Here is an 11,553-nt window from a genome sequence, read left to right as displayed (position 1 = left end):
GCAGTGCGCAGCTGTTTTGTAAAATCAATTTAAAATAGTAAATGAACTCTAAAAATTATGAAATTTTGTAGGAATGTTCTAGACATGTAGAATAACATGTCAGAGAAAGAATCTATGAAAAATATTTTCCCAGTTGAGAGAAATAAATATTTGAACACAAATTTACAGTTTCTAAAAAACTGCTGACATACACGATTTTATAAAATCAATTGTACACAGTAAATCAACTCCAAAAATAGTAAAATTTTGAGGGAAGTTTCTAAACATGTAGATAAACATGTCAAAGAAAGAAGTTCTTAAATACCACTTCCCATTTATGAAAACTCATCTGTTTTGTAAAACATGCACGAACATGCACGAATGAAAAACATGATTTTGTAAATTCCATTAAACATAACAAATCAATTCCAAACTTGATGAAACTTTGCGAAATGTTTATAAACATGAAGACAAACATGTTAGAAAAATAATTTCTCAATTTTTATTTCTCAATTGTGAAAACGCATTATTTTGTAAAAACATGCATGAATATGAATTTGTTAAGAACTTGTTTTTGACAAAAAGAGTTTAAACGCATATTGAAACTTTATGAAATGTCTTCACAAACATTATAACACATGAATATAAAGTAAACATGATAAATAAAACAATATCACAAAGTTTTCTCAAAATAGCTCATTTTGTGAGAAAATCCAATATTGTGTGTGTATATGATATTGAGCTTAAAGTATTAAACACACATAATATAAACATATACTAAATATACCCAAGCTTGATGAAGGTCTTCAATGAGCATGACTTGGTAAACATTACGGAAGAAGCTTGTAATTGGATCTTTAACTTGAATTGAATTTGCTTCACTCCACAAACCTATACTAAATTTACCCAAGTTTGATCTTGATCTTCATTGTAGCTCAACTTGGTATACATGCGGATGAAGCTTGAACTTTATCTTTAACTTTGAATTGCAAGGCTTCACCGACATTCCGCTAACCTCCTTTGGATATGATCATTGAAGCTCTATTCCATCCATCCTCCAACTACGTTGTTTGTCTACAATACATAAGAATGTACAAACACTAGACAAACAACATTAGTAGTAAATTGTTTTTAAATCATCATCAAAACAAGAAGGCCAACACCCACTACAAAATAAATTATAAAATCTAAACTATAAAATAAATTACAAGAATTAAATACTATTTAAGTTTGTGATGTGAAAATATGTGAAATAATTTTTTTTTAAAAAATAGAGTGATATATAACACATTATAAATTTTTATAATGTGTTATAATCCAATTTAGGTGAATAAAAAAATAACGTTATCCCTAGACTTCCGTCCAATAATTACATCCAATTATTTGGACTTATAATATATGATATACGACTCAGATTTGGGTAGGAGACGAAGTTTTCTCCCAAAAATGAGCGTTTATTTTATATTATAGGAATAAAAAATTGGTACTGAAATTCGTAATTATTGGATCTGTCCTTCTCGGACGGGTTAGGAATATAGTAGTGCATACATCCAACTTTGTATACTTTGTATATTTTCATTCTTGAAAGTTTTGGCAGCACCTATTCGTTGTTCTCCGTGTACAATAAGCGTATGTTGTTCTGCGTTTCGGGTTATTACTGATACGCATAATAACATCCGCACAGTGTACAGGGAGAACAGCGGGTAGGTGCTGCCGAAATTTTCAAGAAATGAAAATATACAAAGTATATGAAGTTGGATGTAAGCACTACTATATTCTTAATGGATAGAAGCCTTCCTATGACAGCCGCAAGATTAGTGTAATTAGTTTTTACGTATGTTTTATATATATTTTATGTAGATAAATATTCATATTGTTAAATGATATATGAACGTATGTTTGATGTGTGTTGAATGTATAAGAGTAATGGATGTATTAGTAGTTGTGAGACTAATCGTATTTAATATTTATATATAATTTACAGATGAGGATAATTCCTGACAAGTCATGGATAGATATCCCTAGGTATCGTAGATTTCACGACACACGATACAAGGAGGGATGTGAAGCCTTCATGCGTTATACGGAAATGAATCCGAGAAATTTAAGAAGCGGTGCTATGTACTGTCCTTGTTGTAGGTGTAGGAATTTGAAGCTGCTTAATAGAAATGATATACGGATTCACCTAATAAAATCAGGTTTTGATGAGAAATATAAATACTGGAACTGGTATGGGGAGGGTATCACTGAAGATGAGGATCCAAATATGCATGTTGGTACGTCCGGTGGCCAACGAATAGATGACACAGAAACATTGTTGAATGATATTTTTCCTCGACCTACAGAATATGATGTTGATGATAATGTCGAGGATGATATTGGAGACAAAAGTGAAGATGATAACGAAGTTGAAGCTGAAGAGGTATGAGGTGTCACGAGTGTCGAAAATATTAATGATATGCATTCCTCCGCAGAAATAAAGCGAATAATGGAGCTACTAGAAGATAGTGAAAAAGACTTATATGAGGGATGTACCGAGTACTCCAGATTTTCATTTATGCTTAAACTCCTTCATGTTAAGACACTTAGCGGTATGTCAGATAATTATTTTGAAATGCTTCTTGATTTGCTTCGGACTGTAATCCCTGGAGGAGAGAATAGCATACCCCAAACAACTTATCAAGCTGAGAAGATTGTCTCTGCTCTGGGTCTTGATTATAATAAGATTGATGCATGTCCGAATGATTGTATTTTGTACCACAAAGCCAATAAAGACCTTCAAGAGTGTCCGACATGTGGAGTTTCTAGGTGGAAACAGCGCACAAATTCTTCAACAAGGATTACAACGGAGATAGGGATAACACAGAAGAAAATTCCAGTCAAAGTGCTTTGACATTTTCCATTGGCTCCTAGATTGCGAAGATTACACATGAACAAGGAAACGGCAAAGAATATGAGGTGGCATAAGGATGATCGAATAGACGATGGTAAATTAAGACATCCTGCTAATGCTTTAGCTTGGAAGCATGTTGATAAAATTTATCCTCGTTTTGCTGAAGATTGCAAAAATGTAAGACTGGATCTATCAAGCAACGGATTCAATCCATTTGGGGTAATAAGCTATGGCTGGTCTACGTGGCCAGTTGTATTAATGCCATATAATTTACCTCCATTACTTTGTATGAAACAGCCGTTTATGATACTTTCATTACAGATACCCGGTAAGCATGCTCCGGGAAATGATATTGATGTCTACTTAGAGCCTCTAATTGATGAGCTAAAACAATTATGGTCTGAGGGTATTTTAGCATATGATGCCCATTTAAAAGAGTCGTTTAGATTACGTGCTATTCTACTATGGACGATTAATGATTTTCCAGCTTATGCTAATCTGTCAGGGTACTCTACGAAGGGCAAGTGTGCTTGTCCTGTATGTGGTCCAGAATTTGAAGCTATTCAATTACCACATAGCCGAAAGAGTTGTTATTGGTTTAATCGAAGGTGGTTGCCCTTGAGTCATAAGTACAGAAAATTATCAGCTAAGTTTGATGGTACAGTTGAGAAAATAATAAAGCCGCGTCAACTGACAGGTACTGAGATCGTTCAATTACTTGATGGGTTTCCAAAAGTTGTGTTTGGGAAAAAACGCTATTCTAAATTTAACACGCTCGGAGTAAGAGATTACTTAAAGTTAAAAAAGCCATTGAAGCGTAAGCGAAAGGTCCGTAAAATGCAAGTTGAGGACGAAGCCCAAACATTACCTAGATGATGGACTAAATTTAGTATCTTCTTTCAGCTACCTTACTGGCAGAATCTAAAAATCCAACACAACTTAGATGTTATGCATATTGAGAAAAATATATGTGATAACATAGTATCAACTCTCCTACAAGATGCAAACAAGTCGAAGGATGATCTACGGGCATGCCAAGTTCTGACTGCTTTGAATATCCGAAATGATTTGCAAGCTCAAGACGTTGGCCTTAAAAAATTAAAGTTGCATTCGTCTCGTGTTACAATGTCAAATGAGCAGATGCAACGAGTTTGTGAAATTCTCAAATCGGTAAAGTCGTGGGATGGTTACTCTGCTAACATTTCAAATAATGTCCAGGTGCAAGAGAGAAAACTCTTAGGTCTGAAGACACATGATTATCACGTTCTTCTCCATCAATTGCTCCCTGTTGCAATCCGTAACAATATGGATAAAGAAGCGTCGAAGATTATTATTGAGTATTGTGGATTTTTCAGAAAATTATGCTCTAAAGTCATAGATGTAGATGACTTTAAGAAACTTGAAGCCGATGTCCGAGTTACTCTATGCAATATGGAAGTAATATTCACTCCTTCATTTTTTACAATTATGGTCCATCTTACCCAGCATCTTGCAAGAGAGGCTAGAATCGCCGGTCCTGTTATTTATCGTTGGATGCATCCGATTGAAAGGTAATTTACGATTTTTCTTATATTTATTAATTGTATACGTGTTTTTAAAATTACCGTGCTAATAATTAACTTTTATGATTATAAGATACTTGGGCTGCATGAAAAACAATGTTCGCAATCGAGCTCGTCCCGAGGGCTCGATAGCTGAAGGATACGTCGCTAACGAATGCTTTGTGTTTGCATCACGTTACATGCGTAAGAAGAAAACCACATCTCAAGCACCTCAAAAGGAGAGGAAGCGTGAAAAATACCCGAGATCTCTCTTAGATCAAATTCATGCATATGTGTTGGAAAACCTTGATATGTTCGAAGACTATCGAAGGTAACAAATAAAATCTGTAATATAGATGAGAAATATTCATTTTACATATAGTTTATCAATACAAACTTATATATTGTTTATATAGGCGACATCTGGAGAAGCTTAAGAATGAAACAACCGGTAGGAATGCAGCGCACAATATTCAGAAAAGACATAAGAAAGAATTTTCTGATTGGTTAAGATTTGATGTAAGTGTTTTACAATTAATTATTGAACATTCATAATATAACATCGCCTAAATATTCTCAAATTGTTTGTCTTAGGTTGAAAAATCACTTCTTGATGATACTACATTACCAGATGAAATTATTATCCATGCACAACGTCCTTATCACGAAGTGAGATGTTATAATGAGCATTTGGTGAATGGATATAAATTTCGAACGTTAGAGACCGATGATAGGAGGGTAACTCAGAACAGTGGGGTCATGGGCTTGTTTGCTCAAGAATGTTTTTCAAGTATAAGAGATCAGAATCCAATTCTAGCTGACATATTATATTATGGTCAATTAGAAGATATCGTTGAGGTAATTTACGGGTTTGGTAAACCAAAACAATGTATTTACATGATGTTCAAGGTTCGGTGGTGTCCTGCAAAAAAGCAAAAGGATCATTATGTATTTACACTAATCAATCTTCACCGAGAAGTATATACGGATGAGAAATTCATTTTCACAGAACAAGTTGATCAGTGCTTCTATGTGAAAGATCCAAATGTCATGTCTGATTGGGTGGTTTTGTACAAGGAGCCAAGATCTGTTGTTCTTCCTAATAACAATGAAAAAAATATTGAAGAAAGTGAAGATAATTATAGTGAACCAATCGGTTCATCTGATGATGTTTGGCAAGAATTCTCTTACGCACAGAATGTGGCGCTGGATGTAGGTATGAACTATATATGTTACACCACATTATCGATTTTTATCTTATCATAATAAAAACAATAATACATTTCATAACAACATATCTCATGAGCATGTATACAATTTTTTCTTAACAATTGTCTTTATTATATTTGCAGATGAGGAGGATTAGGATGCTCTTTGACCAGCCGGCTGATCGATCACGGAGTATCATGCTAGGTAGTGGTGCTGATGATCCACTACCTTCTCCAGATGTAGGTATAAAAATTAATTATTACTTTAATATATTTTATAAATTTTTAGTTATCTAGCTCATAGTGTTCATTTGTTGCAGATGCGGGATCACCCGGCGGTTCTAATGCAGCACCAGAACAATCCCCCGACACAGGTATTAAATATTTAATAATTGATAACGGTCAATTAAAATTTAATATTATTGATTCTTCTTTCTTATGTAGGTGCTACTTGGACCCCGACATATCCATCATATACATTCCATACTGACTTGCGGCCAAAGACCCAAGACTTTCTCAGTTTACCTTTACCTCCGGACTCTCATAAGTCCAAGGCTGACTCAAGGAAGTACCACCCACGTGCTGCGAGAAGGTATCAGGAAATGCTTCCTATGTTGGAGACTAGGAAAGCTGTTGCACTCGCAGCAAAAGAAAGAGAGATAGCGAATGGTAAATTATATAAATACTTTTAATTTTCATATTTGTATATTATATGATATATTATCATGTTGTAATTATTGTAGGTGCTAAGAAGGATCGCATAGAGGGACGACGTGGCGGAGGTAAGTCTGATTCTAAACAACCGCCAAGAGGAATGAGGGCCATTATTAGGTGGAATAGTTCTAATTTGCCCGTTGGTCCTTGGTCGACCCGATTGAATGCATATATTGGGGTTCTCGTGCGTAGAGCGACCATTATCAACCCTTATTTTCATTTTCGAGAATTACCATGGACCGCATACGAGGCGATATGGACTGCGCTTATGGTAAGTGCATATTGTTTTAGATTTTTATTTATTAATAATTAGTAATTGATATTAAATTAGCCTTACTAAATGTGTATGTAAATCTACAGGGCTGCTTCTGCCTTGAGGACTTTGAGGGGGCTTGGAATTATGTGTTTAATGTTAAGGTTGAAGCAGTCCTCAAACAATGAAGGCATGAGATCAAACATGAAACCTATGACAGGTATGAGGAGGACTGGCAGAGGTTTTTAAACCTCGATGACCGAGTTGACGAGGTTCATTTCACAGCTCTCCTCATGTAGATTCATTTCACGGCTCTCCTCATGTATTGGGATAGCGATGCCGCCAAGGTTAGTTTCATGAAATTTAGTTTATAATTTTAAGATATTATTTCATTTTATATTTACAGAATTTTTTTAAAAGAAAAAATCCACGAAGGGGTCAGAAAATAGAAGAAAGAAGCTGCATGACCATCACTTGGGCTCACACTCCTACACCAATCTGGAGGATGTTTATTGTCAAGATACGGTATATGTCATTTAAAGATTTAAAAGATCTTAATGTTTAGTATGATTATGAAATCTCATAATTTATAATATGACAGGGGAAATCATTAATGCCGATACACTTGAGGGCCAGAGCGGCATATGGTACTTTTCGTGAACAATATAGGGGTGATGAGAGGAATCGGGATAAGATCACGGCAAATCTCGAGTTAGTGGTGAGACTTATACATATCTTTAGTAGTATTATTAATTCTATTTTGTTAACATTACGAGGAAACAAGAACACAAATAATATGGTCATTATCTTGAATTAACTATAAATATGTGGTTTAGGAGGGATTTGAGACTGCATCCAAGGAGGCTGCATCTGTGTACATTTCGCAGGAGGAGGAATAAACTGAGTCGGACCCTCACATGCTTTCTGTAGAGGAGAACATCAATCTCACACAGAACTTGATGGGTCATAATAGGTAAGGATGGTGAAAAATCGAATCAATTTGAATACTACACACTATTTATATTTGTTTACCATTATTGAATTTGAGAGCAAAGTTTAATATTTATTTCTCCCTAATAATAGGAGAGGAAGATATCCTCTGCATGGTGTCGGAGCTTCACCCGGTATAAGCATTAGATCGTCCACAGCATCCTCCACACCATCTACATCGCATAGAGCAGCCACAAGCAGTTTCCAGGCTATGCCATTTGTCGCACGTATCTCTGCCTTCTTGATTAACAAAATTGACTCGGAGCTGCATATTAGGTGACTAATGAGATGACTAGAGTTGCGCTGACGGCGAACTCGATGGACGATCTCATGGGGTTTGTTATACAATATTTAGGCAGTGCTATTCCTTATAGCGCGTATGGTGGTGTCATACGGATCATTAGCTCGATTGGCGATAATTTTGGCGCTAGACAGAGTAGTGCTCAGGTACCTTATTTTTTCTTATATTTATAAATTCATTTTTATCTAATATGTTATCAAACACCACATAATGATTATTCAATTAAACATTCAGAGTGGAGATATTGGAGGGAGCAGCACCCGTTCTCGTAATCGGGATAGAGATACCCCCGCCGACGACGATGGATGAGGTTTTTAATTTTTAATGCAATAAACAGTTTTATTTGTTATAACACTACATTTATTCATGTCGTGTATCATATCTTAGTCATGTGCATTGTTAGTATATATGTTGTTGGATGTGTTTTTGACGGAACTGATTGATGTATATTTTGAAGTGGATGGTTGGATTTGTACAATGTGTTGGATTTGGTTATATAGATGTTTTCTAATGGAATTGTTATAAATTTTGATTATGATTGGATGGTTGAATGTGACGTGTACAGTATTTTCTGGATGTATTCAAATATTAATGTAATTGTACAGGGAAATACAAATTTTAATTAATTTTTTTCCCTGAAAAAAAGCAATCTAGACGGAATTCCGTCTATATTGAGTCAACCTAGACGGAATTTCCATCTAGGTTGTAAAAAACCAACCTAGACGGAAATTCCGTCTAGGTTGACAGACCAGACGGAATTCCGTCTGGTCTGTCAACCTAGACGGAATTCTTTATTCTGTCTAGGTTGACTTCCGTCTAGATTGATCAACCTAGACGGAATTCCGTCTAGTTTGTATCAATCTAGACGGAAACAAAATAAACCACCCAAACTAGACGGAATTCCGTCTAGATGACCTAATCTAGACAGAATTTCAATCAACCTAGACGGAAATTTCCGTCTAGGTTGATCGTTTTTCTACTAGTGCTAACTTGCGCCCCCGCCTAGGTTCCATTGGCGAAAAAGAAGAAGAACAGTGGGAAAAGCTATTAAATTTTGGATTAAGATCTTCAAATGTGAGTTTGATTGATTCGGAAGATCAATCTAAGCTCGGATCTGATGAAGATGATGATGGAGAAAACTCAATTATGGGTTCAACTGGTCCAAAGGGAGGAAAGAAATCAAAATCAATGGCGGAGATCTTGAATTTTTCAAAATTAGTGCAAGATCTTGGACTGGCTTAAGATGCAATTTCTCCGATGACAGTGATCTTGAATTCTTCAAATTTAGTGCAAGATCCTAGTCTGGTACAAGTTACAACTTCTCCAATGACTGGTGCCCACAATCCAATGACCGGTGCCCTTGAATCTTAATGGAGTGAGTAGTTCTGCTAGGGTTTCTTGGGCTGAAGAATCTGAAATGGAGAATAATTCATTTGTTTCTTCATTCTTGCATGATTCTAGTAATATTCCCTTGAATTCAAATTTGGTTGCTGGGGTTACTGTACCATTAGGTTCCAATGTGGGATCTATTGGTGAATCTATTAGTCCTGATTTTCCCCCTTTGGAGCCTTCATAAGTTTCTATCAATTCATCTCAAGAAACAATATGTCCAAAAGCTAGATAAGCTTGTTTGTTGATAATAGAAAATAAGGTTGTGGTTTGGAATTGGATTTTGTGCCATCTGAGGCTAAAGATTCAGTCATTTTTAGTGATGAAGAATGGAATGAGGGTGCATCAATGTGACAGTTCTCCTTAATAGGTCAGGTCTTGGGTTTAAATGTTAGATTCAAGGCTATGGAAAATTATGTTCAAAAAATTTGGATTCATACGCCTGAAGTTTGTTTATTAAAGGCTGGTCTATTTCTGTTTAAATTCAAAAGTAAAGATGAGATGAATGACATTCTAAGTAAGGGTCATTGGTTCTTTGGTTCTAGACCTTTGCTTTTGAAACCTTGGGCCATTGATGATGACATTGGCAAATCTAATGAATGTATTTACCCCTTCTGGATACAATTGCTAGAATTGAGGCTCAATTTGTAGAATGCTAAAAGTATCAGCAAAATTACAAGTATCATTGGGCGGCCTATTGTAATAGATAAGCTAACTGATAATAAACAAATGCTGGTGTATGCTAGGGTCTTGGTGGAAGTTAAAATGCTCTCTCCCCTCCCTGATCATATCACTATTCAAGGCCCTAATGGAAAACAATTTAGTCAGAAAGGTGATATATGAATTCAAGCCTAAATGGTGTGATATGTGTAAATTTGTTGGGCATGATACTATTTTTTTTTAAACATCCTAGAGTCCAAAGATGGATTCCTAAGGGAAAATTAGTGACTGGAAATGCTCAAAAGAATTAATTTTCCTAATTCTGTCACTCAGGTGCATGAAAGGAATATTATGAATCAAACAATAGAAATGGAAAATGGTAGGGGAAATACAACGAAACATTAAATGCATGTTGTGCATGCCTGGCGGGCTAGTTTAATAAATGTTGGTCCAGGTTTTGTGCAACAGGAGTCTATACCAGTGAAGGTGAACATTCAGGCACCTGGAAAGGATAATGAGAATAATTTGCATATTGTTCCCAATTCTGTCACTCAGATGCATGAAAGGAATTTTTTTAATCAGACTTTAGAAGGGGGGAATGTTGGCATTCTTGTTTTGATGATGATTTAACAAACACTTTACGACTAATATTATTTTTAGTATTTTGTTTTGTGTTGTTTAGTATACATAGGAAAATGAGCTACAATGATATTGAAGTCTATGCAAACTAAGTCAACCAATCAAATTCAAGCTTCAGAAGATTCAATCTTGGTATACTTAGAATAGATTTATATATAATGTGTGCTATTTCTATAAGCTCAAATTTACACACACATACATGTTTTGATTTTGTATATAGTTATATATATACATATATGTTTTGGTTTAGATATATAGATACGAAACAATATATATCTTTATTTTCACATTTATGAGTTTCATATTCTATTGAATTTGTAAAATATTATGTTTATAGATAAATATTATATTTATGGATTGAAGACTTATTCACACTATTTTTATATCTTGTATAAGTCTATAAATTCTAAAGTGTGTCAAAGCTTTGTTTAAGTCATTTTGTCAAAATCATGTGTTTCGATATTTCGCATTTTATCCGATTTTGCAGAATAATGAGATTTTACAAATGGAAAGTGCTATTTGAAAATTAGTTTTTGTAACATGTTCATTTTCATGTTTACAAACATTCTCCAAAGTTTTACATTTTTCAGAATTTATTTGCTATTTTTAAAGGTAGTTTAAAAATTAGCATTTTTGTTTTAAAACTGTGCATGTCATATATCTGTCCGCGGTCGACCGGAGTGGTAGCGATGGTTGACCATGAATTGTCCAGAGACTTTCCCTATTTTTTAGCCTTTCGCGGTCGACCGGACTTGACACTGCGGTCGACCGCCAAGTTAGCCGTTGCACAGTAACGGCTTGTTTCCAGCTTAGATTATTTTAATATTTTTAAGTGTTTTTGTTGGATTCTTAGGCTGGTTTCTTCAAGCCTATAAATACCTTTTTCCATTAACTATTTCCAATAACCCAAGTGAGTTTTAAACAACTTTTAAAAGATTTTAAAAGTTTGATTTAGTTTATTTTAAGTTTGGAGTTTGGTTTTCACA

At 34.9% G+C, this 11,553-nt stretch overlaps 1 protein-coding gene and 1 long non-coding RNA gene across 2 annotated transcripts; both read left to right on the top strand.

Moving 5' to 3' along the window:
* LOC109846019 lies at positions 2,909-6,010 on the top strand. Its single transcript, XM_020415240.1, has 7 exons — positions 2,909-3,158; positions 3,360-3,700; positions 3,776-4,422; positions 4,508-4,706; positions 5,008-5,151; positions 5,766-5,861; positions 5,942-6,010. Exons 1-7 carry the CDS (start codon positions 2,909-2,911, stop codon positions 6,008-6,010), a joined length of 1,746 nt encoding a protein of 581 aa, XP_020270829.1.
* LOC109844298 lies at positions 7,082-7,456 on the top strand. Its single transcript, XR_002247982.1, has 3 exons — positions 7,082-7,113; positions 7,190-7,306; positions 7,425-7,456. It is a non-coding gene; the product is annotated as an uncharacterized LOC109844298 (long non-coding RNA).

Source organism: Asparagus officinalis, chromosome 6 (genome assembly GCF_001876935.1).
Source record: "Asparagus officinalis chromosome 6, Aspof.V1, whole genome shotgun sequence".
NCBI classification, from domain to species: domain Eukaryota; kingdom Viridiplantae; phylum Streptophyta; class Magnoliopsida; order Asparagales; family Asparagaceae; genus Asparagus; species Asparagus officinalis.
The sequence above is the reverse complement of the archived record's forward strand: the minus strand, read 5'-3'. Positions and strand labels throughout refer to the sequence as shown.